General features: G+C 41.3%; 1 protein-coding gene across 1 annotated transcript in view; it reads left to right on the top strand.

Moving 5' to 3' along the window:
- The first annotated feature begins 1,500 nt into the window (after positions 1 to 1,500).
- Positions 1,501 to 14,623, top strand: part of DCK (deoxycytidine kinase) — a 21,305-nt gene continuing 8,182 nt past the window's right edge. Inside the window, exons 1-4 of the mRNA XM_004703186.2 lie at positions 1,501 to 1,723; positions 7,633 to 7,748; positions 11,329 to 11,522; positions 13,867 to 14,014. Of these exons, the coding sequence (XP_004703243.1) occupies positions 1,633 to 1,723; positions 7,633 to 7,748; positions 11,329 to 11,522; positions 13,867 to 14,014 (549 nt within the window). The 5' untranslated portion in view covers positions 1,501 to 1,632. The remainder of the gene's footprint in view (positions 1,724 to 7,632; positions 7,749 to 11,328; positions 11,523 to 13,866; positions 14,015 to 14,623) is intronic.

The following is a 14,623-nucleotide window of genomic DNA, read 5'->3' as shown; positions in this document are numbered from 1 at the left end:
TTTGAGAAATAATAAACTACCTTTTGGTATTTTTTTTCAAATACTTAGGACAATCATTAGAGCAGCGAACTGGTTGTTCAATTATTTTAATCCCACCACTGACTGACAGCATCCAACATCCAATGCACTGGGCAGGTGTGTCACCAGGTGTTGGTTAGAAACTAGGTCAAAAGTGTCCAGTTAGGAACCCAATACCAGCTGTATTCTTCCTCTGGTGTTTCTCGCAGTAATAAGTATTTTACTCAATGGCAGGGTGCCCCACTCATCTTACCCGTCAAAAGTGTGATGGCTTTCTCCAAATGCAGACATGGTCTGCCCCTGCTTTCACCTGATTTCCCAGAGCAGTTCTACTCTGTTCTAAAGGATTGCTTTGAGTCTGCTCTGACTGATGACAGTGAGCTTGATTTTTTTGGTTTGAGCTGAGTCTTAAAGCATAGTACTTGGGTAGCAATCTACAAACTCATTGCCATCACGTCAAGCTGACTCTTAGCAACCCTATAGTGCAGGGTAGAATTACCCTGTGGGTTTGGAGACTGTAAATCTCGATGGGAGTAGAAAGCATCATCTCTTCCACAGTGGCTGGTGGTTTCGAACTGCTGACCTTGCAGTTAGCAACGCAAAGTGTCGTCCACTTAAATTCAACATTGTTAACCATGTACTAGGGGCTGGTTATGCAAACATAATAGCCATGGTCACTGTGAACAGAATCTTAGGAAGGGGGTTCAAAAAGTTCAAGGAAAAATTCTATTATCTTTTAGTTCCATTTTACTGCAAATTTGTTTGAAGCCAACTGGTGGGGCAATTTCTACAGAGCAATAGACAAGCATACAAATCAAATGGCTAGAGAGATCAAGAAGTTTGTTTTGAGGTGGTGTCAGATTAAAGTTCTCATCTGGCTTCCACTTATTGCCTGGGATTTTGAACTAGTAACCCCTTGGTGTCAGTTTCCTCCCTGGTACAATGGGGCTTATGGGTTTTCCTTCACTTTGTATTTCTGGAAGGCTGGACTGCTCAGGGGGACTTAGCCTGGTGGTGTTCCTCTCCAATCCCAACGTCGGGTAGAGTTTTCTACCAAGTGGTGCCTTTCTCAGGAGCTAAATGTCCAGTGGAACGCCATTCAAATGGAGAGATCAGTTCTCCAAAGCCCCGCTTCGCCCCGCCCCTTTCAGGTTCCAAAGATGGGCCCTGCAAAGCCCCGCCCCCTTCAGGTCCCAAGGCGGGCCATGTCGCTAGCCTTGCGCTCTGCAGTTCCAGGAAGAGGCGGGCCATCACGTGCGTGGCCCCGCCCTCACGTCCACGTGACCGGAGGACGTGACGCGGGACGGGTTACGTAAACGGGCCTGGGCCCGCCCAAAGTGATGAAGGCTGAGTGGCCGGAGGGGGGATGTCTGGCTGGGGCGGTGAAGGGGCGTGGCTTCGCAGCTTGGAGGGCGTCCACGCACAGGCCCTGCCCCTTCGGCCGCTGCCTCCGGGCGCCAAAAATCAAATCTCGCAGCCTGAGACCGGTTCGCGGGCGACCGGCGGGTTCGTTTAGGTCTGCAGCAGCGCAAGTCCTCGGGCGGACACGCCCGCATCCGCGGCCCACAGGCAGCCCTTCCTGCCCGCGGGCTCGGAGTAGCAACCCGACTCAGAATGGCCACCCCGCCCAAGAGGAGCTGCCCGTCGCCCGTGACCATCGCTATGGGGACCCACATCAAAAAAATCGCCGTCGAAGGGAACATCGGTAAGAAGTCCCAGGACGTGCTAGGGTCAAGGCGGGGAAGTCATGGCCGCTGCTGCAGCGGCCTCTTTGCGGGTGCTTTCGCTGCTGCTTCTGTGGGACGGCGGGCTGGCTTCCCTTCCCGCCCGTGGCGCTTCCCCGCGCGCGCGCGCGCTCCCCTCGCGCCCCGGGAGCTGTCCCGCCGCGTTCAGAACGCGCCCAAACCAAGCCCAAGCTCCCGGCAGTGGTCGCTTCCGACTGTAGCCCCCGAGGGCCAGGGTACAACTTCCCCTTTGGGATTCCCAGGTTGTAACTCTTCCCAAACGCCGAACCACACGCACCGCCCTGGAGTACATCCCGGCTCACAGCGAGCCCATAGAAAGCCTCGTTTCAAACCGCTGACCTTGTGCTTAGCAGCCCGACAGGTAACCGGCGCTGCCACCAGGGCCCTTGAGAACGCTGCAAAGGCGTTCTTTTGCTGCTGTACCACAGGGCTTTTTAAAAGGTCAGGTGTAAAGTTAATTTCTGTCTTAATAGCTTTATTCTTCAGTGTGGCTTATAAGGTTGTGTACTCACCACCCCCAAGCAAAGGAGAGAACATTACCCTCATCTCGAAAGGCTGCCTTGAGTTGCTCCATTGTCAGCGCCTGCCCCATTCCTAACCTCTTGGCAACTGCTGATTTTCACCTCAACTAACAAACAAGTTACCAGGTGTTTCCCAGTCCTGACGACCTCATGGCTGTTCAATAGAACTGTGCTCATTCCATAATGTTTCCAAAGCCAAGGACACCAGGCCTTTCTTCCAAGGCACCTCTGGGGTGGATATTTATGCCCCTGATTGTCAACTTTTCAGTCAGTGGCTTAGCTGATTGCTCTACCCAGGGACTCCTCTGTGCGGGTTTTGCCTTTCTCAACATGCCGTCTAATTGGAGTCATAGAATACAGTTGCCCCTTACTTTGTGTGGGGTATTGGTTCCAGGCTCCTGTGGATATTGAACTACAGGGATAACCTACTCACATCCTCCAGGACACTTTAAATAATATTTCCCCTCCCCTCAGCATTTGAGGGATGGGTTTGACCAATCTATTGCTTCCCTGCTGTAACACCCCGCCCCATATTTTCTATTTGTAATCTGCAGTTGTGGAACCCTATACATGTCGTACCTACTGTAACTTTTGTTTGTTCGACTTCTCTCATGTAGCATAATGTTTCTGATAATCATTTCTGATGCCCTGTCAGTGAGTGTGTGCCTTTCTGTGTGCTGAGTAGCACCCCATTGCGTGAATATATATACTGCACTTTGTTTAGCATCTGTGGACATTAGGATTCCACCCCACCCCCACCCCCACTTTCTGTTACTAATCAATTAACAGGTTCCTCCCTCGCCACCCAGCATCCAAGTAAACATTGGGTGGGCTATGATTTAAGGATCACTAATGGTTTGGGACCGTATACCATGAATGTCACTTTGCAAGGTACATGGGAACTGTATTCTTCACTGTAGTGTCATACCACAAAAAAAACGGTCTGGCACTTCCTGTTTTGATAAGAAAAGAACCCACCGTGCAGTCAAATTCCAGAGGGCCATCCCTGGGGCATCTCTTGCTGATATAATGGCCAAGAGGAATCAGAAACCTGAGGTTAGAAAGGCCCAACGAGAGCAGGCCATCAGGGCTGCCAAGGAAGCAAAAAAGGCAAAGCAGGCTTCTAAAAAAAGACAGCAATGGCTGTCTTTGATAGATTTTTATTCATGCATGTAGCAAATGTTTTTTTCTTCTTTTTAAAATTCTTACCAATTTGACCACATTTTAAGCACGTGTGCCTTCTTGAAAAAAGTAAGGCAAACAGATGTTTTAATGGCATTTAAAGGAATGGAAAACTCAAACTACCCTCAAAGATGCCTTCCCTTTGTTTCATTGCTCGAGTATTAAAACACCAGAGGAAAACTCAGTTATTAGAAGGCCCTCATTTTTTCTTGGGAGAGTAAATACTTGTAGGTGGGTCTTTATTAGTGTGGTGTTTTCAAAGTTATTTATTGGATGATGAAAGCCATAGATCAAGACAGAGAAAAGTAGTTGAACAAAACTATCTCAAAAGTAAATTTTAATGAACAACCCCATAGGTCAGTACCCCAGTGAATGAATTTCCCTCTCTCAAATCTAGTTAGGAAGCATATCAAGAAATCTTTCCCTCAAGCATTTTTAGCTTGTGAGCACTTCCTCAAAGGTAATCCATTTCTGATTTTCTAACTACAAATGTGATATTTCTCTTCTGTTTAAAATTTTTCGTTGACTTCCCCGTCACCTACACTGAAACAGGAGTGTAAACTGATGGCCGGCCTATATTTTCACAGTATTGGGCCTGATTACTTTGAAAATATTTTTTTAACTACCTGGTAGTATTTTAATATCACAGTTTCACATAAACATCTAGATCAGGGGTTGGCAAACTGGCTGTCCAACTGAAAAATTTTAAAGAATATTCTTCAACTACTGGTGATTTCATTTGTTTGTAAAAATGTATTTATGGCTCTTGAATAATTTTTAAATTGTTGTGAGGGATAAGATTTGCTCTTCCATTTCAAAAGTTTGCTAGCCTCTGATCTAGATCATAGGTTCTGGAACTTATTTGACCTGTGGCTCCCTTTTCAGACAAACATTTACTCAGAACATCCTAGCAGTTATAGTTTTGTGCTGACGCCCATAATCCAGGATAAAGTGTTGGTATCTGCCTTTTGCACCTTCCCTAGATTGTTCCAGAGCCCATAGCCCAGTATCACCCACTTTGGGAAACACTGGTCTAGATTCTTGGCTTTCTTAGAGAAATCCGAAGATCAGGTTCCATTGGACCTGCATTTCTTGGTGACAACAATTGATCTTTAGACGGGGCATATCGGGGCATATTCTCCAGTAGTACTGGCTTCCTGTCACTAAGGCTTTGCCAGTTGCTATTTATTGTGTTGCTCTTCTACTGGATTGATTATAAAATTAACAGGAAAGAAATATACCCACCCCTTTTAGTCATTTACTTTCCCTTCTGACCCATGTTGACCTGTGACATATGGCTAAGGATGTAATTTGCATGCGCTATAAGACTAGGGCCACTGCAGCCATAATGGGTTACCAATGGAGCAGTTAACTGTGGCAAGGTGAGCAGTTTGAAACCACCAGGCGCTCCGGAGAAAGTTGAGGCTTTCTGTTCCTATGAAGATTTATAGCCTCAGAAACCCACAAGATCCGTTGTACTTTGTCCTGTAGGGTCCCTATGAGATAGGAACGTCTCAATGGCAGTGAGTTTTTTTTATAAGACCCTTTCAACTCCTTGTTCCCTTTGGTTCTTTTGCTCCCCTCCACTAGCCCACTTTGAAAACTGGAGGGGAGGGTCATAGCTGACTTTCTCTGGCTTCCCTATTGCTGCAAAGAAGAAATCATACTCCTGTATCTATTTGACACCAGCTGTTCCTCCCACTCTACTTCTGTCCTAGGTTCAGTAATTTGTTGCAATGGTTACACAGAACTGTGAGACAAAGCTCAAAATTATGAGGATTTATGAGGGAAGTTAGTAGGTTACCACAAGTCAGGATCAGTAAACTTCGTAAGCCTGGTACAGTCACTGGTCCCCATCAGCACCTCACCTCCGCTAACAGCCAAGTTTCTCTCTATTTGAATTTTCCTTCTCTGGGCGATTTCTGTTTTACATAGGTTCCAGCTGTCTCAGGCTGGAGTATATGTTGAAATTTATGTTTGTGAGCTCTATCAGAAGACAGTGGATGCTCGGTCCTTAAGGACGTTCTCACTCCAGAGGATGCCTGATTTTTGGATCTTTTCTTTGGGTGCTCTTTCTGAACACTCATTAATCTTTGCTTCTTCCATTTAGCTTAGTGATTGTTTGGTGATCATTTTAAGTGTTTGCATATATTCTTCCAAATGCCTTGTAACTCTGTTTGCTCTTTAGCTGCATCCATAATTATGAGGTCACCATTGTTTTGCCATAAGTAAATCTAATAGTCATTCTACTTTGTCTGAATGTTTTTCTTCCTTCCTCACGGGATAATTGACATTGTACTTTGCTCAACTATTCTGGGATTTTTCTATTTTTATTCATACTTTGCTTTCTCTGTTGTGATCTTTAAACTTCCCTGTTACCTTATACATATAAGGTCATAGGTTTTCTATTCTTGCTTCCAATTACGGTGCCCTTGAGGTACAGTGGTTCAAAGCACATGGCTGCTAACCTAAACTTTGAAATCACCAGGCAGTCTACTAGACATCGATGTGGCCGTCTGTTAAGATTTACAGCCGTGGTGGATGTACTCTGTGTATAGGGACTCTCAGAGCTGGGGTCCGCTCGGCAGCAATACTGTTGTTAGGTGCTGTCAAGGAGCCTCCAACTCACAGCACCCCTGTGTACAACAGAATGAACCCCCCAGTCCGGCGCCATCCTCACCACTGTTCTTACGTTTGAGCCTGTTGTTTCAGCCACTGTGTCAATCCAACTTTCCAAGGGCCTTCCTCTTTTTTTGCTGCCACTAAACTCTACCAAACAGGATGCCCTTGTCCAGAGATTAATCTCTCCTGATGAACATGTCCAAAGTACATGAGGTGCAGTCTAGCCATCCTTGCTTTTAAGGAACATTTTTGTTCCAAGACACATTTGTTTCTTCTTTTGGCAGACCATGGTATTTTCAATATTCTTCTCCAGCCCCATAATTCAAATGCATCAATTCTTCTACGGTCTTCCTTATTCAATGTCCAACTTTCACATCCATCTGAGGCCATTGAAAATACCAGAGATTTGGATTTGTGGTTTGGCTTAAGTTTCATAAGGAAGAGGAGGCTTTGCTTAGAAATATACCAGAATTATTCATATGTTCTACATATGTATGCCACTTACAGAGGTAGAGAGGTCTATATGTCCCGTTTGGTGACTTCAGATAGAAAGGGTGTGGTGTTCATTAGAAATATTGCCACACCCTGTTGTATGTTAGGTCAAGACTACTCTTACTATTTAAATTATTAGAAGGTAATTTTTAGAATGGGGAATTATAGTATGTCTTGGTTTTCTTTTTTTGCTCTATATATGTCTGAGGAATTAATGATCAGGGAAAAGTGAAGTGTATATATTGTTTGTTTTTTAGGATAGGATTGAGTAAACGTGAAGCAGAGACACTGGTGAATACTTGTGTGAAGTGCTTTGCAAGGAATATATTTGCTAAATTTTTTACAGTTTCTGTTAGTGCCTATTTAAAAACAAACCAATTGCTGTTGAGTTGATTCTGACTCATGGTGACCCAACCCCTTGCAGAGTAGAACTATGTTTGGTTGGATCGTCATGGCTTTGACCTTACAATAATACTATTTTAATTTCTAAAATCCTGGTCATTAGATGCATCTTCATGATAATTTATTTGACCATTTATTAAAAAGAGAGAAGCTCATTTCTAGACTGAGTGGATGTAGCCAGCGAAGAAGAAAATATGAAAATGCAAAAGCCTGACTCATTTATGGGGACTTTACTTGGTTGTGATATTTAACCATCACAGCAGTTTCCAGAAGGAAGGAATGGCTCAGAGGGATTAAAGAACTTGCCCCAAGTTACACCCCAATAAGTGGTAAAATAGCTTTAACCAATCCCTACAAAGCTCTCTTTCATTGGTTGGCTAAGGAAAGCGAGTCTAGGACTAGGATATTTTCTGCTGTAACATCTTGCCTAGAATTTTCCCATGTTTTAAAATCTCACCCACAGAATTTCTAAACAATAATAAATGTGGAATTGGATCCTTTTAGCTTACATTAAGAAAAAAATTCAAGAAATTGAATGTTATTTGTGTGTGAGTTAAGATTTCTATAATAAATTTTGTAAAAGACATTCGGATTTTGGCTGTTTCAATTTCTGGTAAATTCCCTCTAACTTTTACCTTTCCCCTCAACAGGTGCAGGGAAGTCAACATTTGTGAATATCCTTAAGAAAGTCTGTGAGGATTGGGACGTGGTTCCTGAACCTGTTGCCAGATGGTGCAATGTTCAAAGTACTCAAGATGAATTTGAGGTAAGAAAATGAACCTTAACTAAGTACACTAAAGCAACTTTCGTTTGGAGGAGTGTTGCTGTTCTTGGCTTTTTGTTTTAAAACTTTTTCCAATACAACTTTCAAATCTAACTTTAACTCTATTTTCATCTGAGCCATGGTTACATGAGTAGTGGTATTTCATTCTGTACATAGGATTACTTAGAACCTAAAAACCTTCATTTGCACATATAGCTTTTTGTTAGGTTTTATTTATTATAAATTATAAACTTATTGATTTAATTTTAATTGGGAGTTATTACATATATATTCCATAGTTCAATCACGTCAAGCAGTATTATAATTGCTACCATAATCAGTTTCCAAACATTCTTTTTCTGCCACTTGTAGCTTTTAAATCTGCCCACTTTTGCCTTAAACCAAAAACCAAACTTGCTGCCATTGAGTCGATGCTGACTCACAGTGATTCTTTGGGGCAGGGTAGAACGGCCCCTGTGATTTCTGAAACCGGAACCTCTTGTGGGAGTAGAAAATGCCATCTTTCTCACTGAAGCAGCCAGTGGTTTCAGACTGGTAACCTTGCATTTAGCCCAGTGTGTAACCACTTCACCACCAGGCCTCCTTTTCTTGTGTTAAAGGAAGGCTAACCATCTGCATCTGTTCTGACGCACCTAAAAATTCCACTTTAAGATTGGCTCAGGAACCAACGGCTACCGCTATAACCCCATTGCCGAGTCAGTTTTAATTCTTTTTACTTTTACCCTGAACACCACAAGTTTTAATTTCCTAGCACTTTTCCATTCTCTACTGCAAATGAGAAGAAAAGTAGATTTATTCAATGAGAGAGAACAGGGATAACAAATTGTGTTTTTTATAGCAACATTTTTTATTTGTTGGGGTTGTGTGTATGTATGAATGTGTAAGAAGAAGAGCAAGTTTGGATTCATTGATTTGTGTTTTAGCCAAGATTTGAATATAGAGAGAAGTGAAAATGGAAAGAAATAGATACAAGACTAAATTAAAAATAGAATTGTGTGCTAGAAACTTACATTTTTAGATCTGAGGATAAATCTGCTACCATCAAAAAGATTCCCATGGTTTGCAACTCTCTCCCTAGGGATACAGCAGCAGAAAGCTGTGTCTCCCCCATGGAGAGTCTGGTGGGTTTGAATTGCTGACTTTGGAGTTAGCAGCCCAGTTATGAAACTGGGACTCCAAATCTGAGAATAGAGGATTGGCTGGGGGCTTATTTTAAGGCTTAATTGATGGACCCCCCAAATCAAAAAACCGAACCCTTAGCCATCAAGTGGTTCTGACTGTGGTTAGAAGTTCAAGGTTTACCTAAGCACCACTAGAGCTCTTTTGTATTAGATGAGGGGAAATATAATGTCTTGTCTCTTATTGTTAATTGTGGAGTTGGCTTGCTAACCACAAGGTCAGCAGTTCAAACCCATCAGCTCTCCATGGGAGAAAGATGAGTTTTTTGTTCCCGGAAAGATTTACAGCCTTGGAAACCCACAGGGACAGTGACTCTCTTAGCAGAGGCCCCTGACTCATGTGGCTGCATGCATAAAGGTGCCTGCATGCGATGTGCACTGACCAGGAATAAAGTCTGCTTCCCCAGTGAAAGGCCAGAATTCTACCACTGAACCAGCCTCCCCTCCCCCTTTCTTATTTTAGTGTTCAAATTAGTCAATTCAGGTGTTATTAGTCTAAGCGGTCCATTACAAAAAATTCTATCAGTTTTTCCTTAATGAATTCCGGAATTATTTTTAATATTCAGGGGGAGAATACCCAATAAGCAAGGTAAATACAGACTGACTTGTGCTTACTTACTCTCTAGCAAACAACTTTATATGGGCTTTGTCATGAGTGTATTTGCTATAGGTCAGTAAGCATTATTACCATGTGTTTGTTTACCTGTTTTTACTGCGTACTCTGTCCTGTTGAGAATTATTTGAAAAGAGGCTTTATTTGTAGGGTGGTGCTATGGGGTTGGGAGAGAAACAGATGCCAACCATACCTAGAAACAGACTCTTTGAAGTGATAAAAATGTGAAATTGTTCACTACAGATAGTAGGCACCAAATCAGCCCATGCTATCATGTTTCGTGGGTCATCCAACACTGTTGAGATTGTAGTCAGTGCTATGTTGCGTTGGTTATTGCAAAAGCTGGTAATGTTATTCTGGAGTCGAATGTATGAACTGGAATTTGTCTCTAAAGAGGACTTTTTCCTTATCAACTAGTTCATTACTCTGAAATAGCATTCAGACAGAATAGACCAGGATAAAAGGCTTGATTAAGAAGGTTTTTTCTCTTTATCTACAAAATTTCAGCATAACTAATGGGTGTCCTAAAAACCTGTTGATTTTGACTCAGAGCTATCCTATGTAAGGTTTCTAAGACGAATGAGAGCAGATAGCTTCATCTTTTCTCACTGAGCAGCTAGTAGTTTTGAACTACTGACCTTGAGGTTACCAGCCCAGAGCCTAACCCCCAGTGCCATGGTGTCCAAGTGACCTCCTAAGATATCTAACATGATTTAAATTTGTGTAATATTATAAGCTAACCGATTTTGTGTTGTCATTGTTTTGGATGTCTACATTGTCTCATCACTGACCAGTGGAAACCCGTTCATTTTGGCTTCGTTGCCCTTGATGCGTCCCCACCTGTCTTTGACAGGTTCCTTGTTCTCCTGCAACAAGAAATTCCTAGTCACTTTTACATTTCTCTTGTAGACCTATTACCAGCTCTGGAATTTTTTCCTTTCACAGGGAAATGGTATTTATAGATCAGAATCTGAGTGATAGATATACAGCCATTGCTTCTGAGTTTTCATTATTTTAGTGGTCAGAGCTAGAGAATCTGTTTCATAGAAAAATAATTCATAAGTTCTTTATGCTATTTGCAATTCAGATGTAAAGTTGCAGTTTCTATTTAATTTTTAAGCTTACATTTGTCTTTTTAAACAAATGAAACTAAGTTTAAAAAAATACGATTATTGAGTTGTAAAATACTTGGGATAATCTCTTGTCTTTTTAGGAGATTGGGTTGACGGTTTCCAATGCTTGAGGGCCAGGTAGCTACGAGGGAATTAGCTTATGAGAGTTAATGAGAATGGTGGGCGCAGGTAAGCTGGAGAGCCTGTGTCCTATGTGACAGGGCCATGTGTGAATTTGCTCCAGCTCATTTTCACCATAAGAAAATATAGGCAGAGTATTACTTGGAATTTAATTTTTAAAAGAAGGTAGAAATCTAGGAATTATATGTCAAATTACTTAGGTTTGTACATTGAAAACTAGTTAAAAGTTTTTAAAAGTCTTGTTGGGGGCAAACAATTTTTTCCCCCACAGTTAGCAGTCTGTGGCTTCTTCTGAGAAAGTGCTGAGCAATTTGTAATTTGTGCCAGCTTTTCAGTATCTTCCAGACCTTAGCCTACTTGAAAGGTACACTGTGAAAGAATATGATTGAAGCGGATTTAATCATCCTACTTTTGTTGACCATGATGCATTTGTTAATAAATCCACGTTTGATTTTTGAGCCCTTCCTTTTTTTTGCGGGGATGGTCATTAATTTTCCTTTTTTTCAAATTCAAAATAGGAATTGACAACATCTCAAAAAAGCGGTGGCAATGTTCTTCAGATGATGTATGAGAAACCCGAACGCTGGTCTTTTACGTTCCAGTCATATGCCTGCCTCAGTCGGATACGAGCTCAACTTGCCTCTCTCAATGGCAGGCTCAGAGATGCAGAGAAACCTGTATTATTTTTTGAGCGATCAGTGTATAGCGACAGGTATTTATAATTTGCTTGTACTTGTCTATTTGGATTTTTTTTTAACTAAGAATTGGTCTTTTTTCTATTCAGCTTTCCTGGAAATCAAATTACTCTGCAAGCTGGGAATTTGATATGGAAAATTTGATTTGGAAGTTCTAACTCGTAGAAGAGGAGTTCAGGCAGTGCAGTGATTAGAGTTGAGCTGCGGTTCATAAAGTCTGCAGTTTGAAAGCACCGGCCATCCCTCTCATGAACAATTAGTCTCGGATAGTCACAGGGCAGTTCTGCTCTCCTGTAGCGTCATTAGGAGTCCGCATCACCTTGATGGCAGTGAGCCTGGTTTGGTTTTTGGTAGCTTGTAGAACCCATAGTCATTCCAGTTGATTTCAATATGGCATTTGTGACCCTATATAGCAGGGGTGTCAAATTCAATTAAAACGCGGGCCATTTGGTGCAACAGGCAAGATTCATGTGGAGGATCACATCACATTTACAAATTTTGCTATATTTTGAAGTGAGGATTCAGGAATATGGAAAGGATAATTAAAACACTATAGTTGCTTTTATTTAAACATTTAATATATTTATAAATCTAAAATTATTCTTTTTTCCCCCCAAAACTTTTCCTCCCTAGTTTTCCAATATCTGGATTCAAAGACTGAGAACAGACAATCTTCATTAAGGCAGATAGATGTTTATCAGTTAATCTTGATCTGTATATCATTTTATTTAATTTCATGGACGAAAAGAGTTGCTCACACAATGGCTTCCCTCCAAAAATGTTAACTAGCGCTGCTGCTAGGTATGACTCATAACAGCACAACCCAGAGTGCTCTTTTTTACCTTTTCGCTGTTGGGATCTGTTTACATGACGTGACACTGAGAGTGGCAGACATATGGCTTCCAAATGTCGCTGGAAGGGAGTCAGCGCATTTATACACATCCATAGGCCCCCAGGAAAGGCACTGGGCCACGTGTATTGTCATCTTCAGAAGTTAAAGGGTTAATGTGGGAATTATGTGTACTATATTGTCTCGATTTCCCCTAAGCGCTATTTTCTTCATAACAGTGTTTTTTATTTTCATTTTATTTCAGAGCATCGCGGGCCACAAAAAATTACCTCAAAGGCCACATGCGGCCCATGGGCTGCCAGTTTGACACCTCTGCTATATAGCTTTTCCAATCCTATAGATCTTTATGGGGCAGACAGCTTCATCTTACTCCCCAGCTGAGGTTGCTGGGTTTGAACCAGATGGTGGGGTTAGCAGCTTAACCCACAACTTCCAACAATATCTAGACTTCATGGGAACCCTAGGGAATATGATTGTTATTTCACTCAAATTTAAAGGAAGTTTTGTTCCCCCTCCATCCCTTTTAAAATTTTATCTGCTCTGGAGATAAAAGTGTCTGGATCTATGTTCTCGACTCACCTGAACCTTAGAATTGCCCTGTTTATGTAAGAATCTTGTTGACCTTCAAAGTGAGCTCATAGTAGTGGTTTTCAAACATTTTAGTCTTAGCACTTGTTACATGCTTTATAATTTTAGAAAAGCCGAGAACTTAGGATTTAATTGATATGTGTATTTTTAGAAACAAAGAAAATGTAATTTAACGAAACGATTACAAGGGACTATATGTGACCTCCTCCCTGGGGGATGGACAACAGAAAAGTGGGTGAGCGGAGACGTTGGACAGGGCAAGATATGACAAAATAACAATTTATAAACTATCAAGGGCTCATGAGGGAGGGGGGAGCGGGGAGGGAGGGAAAAATGAGGACCTAATGTCGGGGGTTTAAGTGGAGAGAAAATGTTTTGAGAATGAAGTACAAATGCGCTTTACACAATTGATGTGTGTATGGATTGTGATAAGAGTTGTATGAGCCCCTAATAAAATGTTTAAAAAAAATGTAATTTAAAGTTGTAATTAATACCATTATGTACTAATACAAATAATGTACTTCTGAATTAAAAAGTAAATTATATTTTCCAAAACATCAAATAATTAGGAGTGTGATATTACACATTCATAAAAATTTTAAATATCTGGCTTAATAAAAAAACTATATTCTTGTATTTGGTTCTGCATTCAGTCTGCTGTGATATGCTATTTTGGTTGAAGAAAATTTGCCCTTCACATTCGCCCTGAAAGGGTCTCAGAAACTTCCAAGGGCCTTCAGACAACGTTTTGTGAACCTAGTATCTGAAAGTATTTTGTGTAGTTGGGAGATGAATGTCTTGCTTTTCAGAGGACTTCTGCCACAGGTTTAAGAGAGTGCTCCTTTTCATTTTCTCTTTTGAACCCTCTTTTTTTCTACATACTTTCCTAAAAAGAATTTAAATATAGATTGGACTTCTTTCAGGTATATTTTTGCATCTAATTTGTATGAATCTGACTGCATGAATGAAACAGAATGGACCATTTATCAAGATTGGCATGACTGGATGAATAACCAGTTTGGCCAAAGTCTTGAGCTGGATGGAATCATTTATCTTCGAGCCACTCCAGAGGTGAGACCCAATAAAGATTTGTTTGTTCCAGTACAATTGTAAATATTTAGGAATATTTTGAGTGGTATACAGGAAAAGCAATTTAGTTTAACTTTCCTCCCTACCCTCCAGCTCCTCACCTCCAAATTAGAAACATGTACGTAGATGGTTGTTTGGTTTCATTGCGTATGTTCTGACGTAGAGCGACCCTGTGTACAACAGAACAAGACACTGCCTGCTCCTGCCCTGTCCATGCAATGGTTCTTAAGTTTGAGCCCGTTATTGCAGCCACTGCGTTTTATAACTATGTAGATAGGTGCATTCTCTTTTCTCAACAAACTCCATGTTCAGATTTAGCAGGTCCTTCTCTTGTTTCTGTTTTATTTTGTTCATTATTTCTTTCTAAATATTGCTGGCTGTCTCATCTGTCACAGCTAGAGTAGAGTGAGTAACTTGCTCAAGCAATTCCTAGACAATCAAGAAGTGAGACTTTAGATAATTCACTTGTTGAATTTTAAATTCCTAGAATATGACATGGACATATAATAAAAGCACAGTGAATATTCTTAAATGGTAATTTTTTTTCTTTAAACAAAAATCATTTTATTAGGGGCTCATACAACTCTTATC

Source organism: Echinops telfairi, unplaced genomic scaffold (genome assembly GCF_000313985.2).
Source record: "Echinops telfairi isolate 266 unplaced genomic scaffold, ASM31398v2 ScPeMD7_7468;HRSCAF=8506_0, whole genome shotgun sequence".
In the NCBI taxonomy this organism is placed as follows: domain Eukaryota; kingdom Metazoa; phylum Chordata; class Mammalia; order Afrosoricida; family Tenrecidae; genus Echinops; species Echinops telfairi.
The sequence above is the reverse complement of the archived record's forward strand: the minus strand, read 5'-3'. Positions and strand labels throughout refer to the sequence as shown.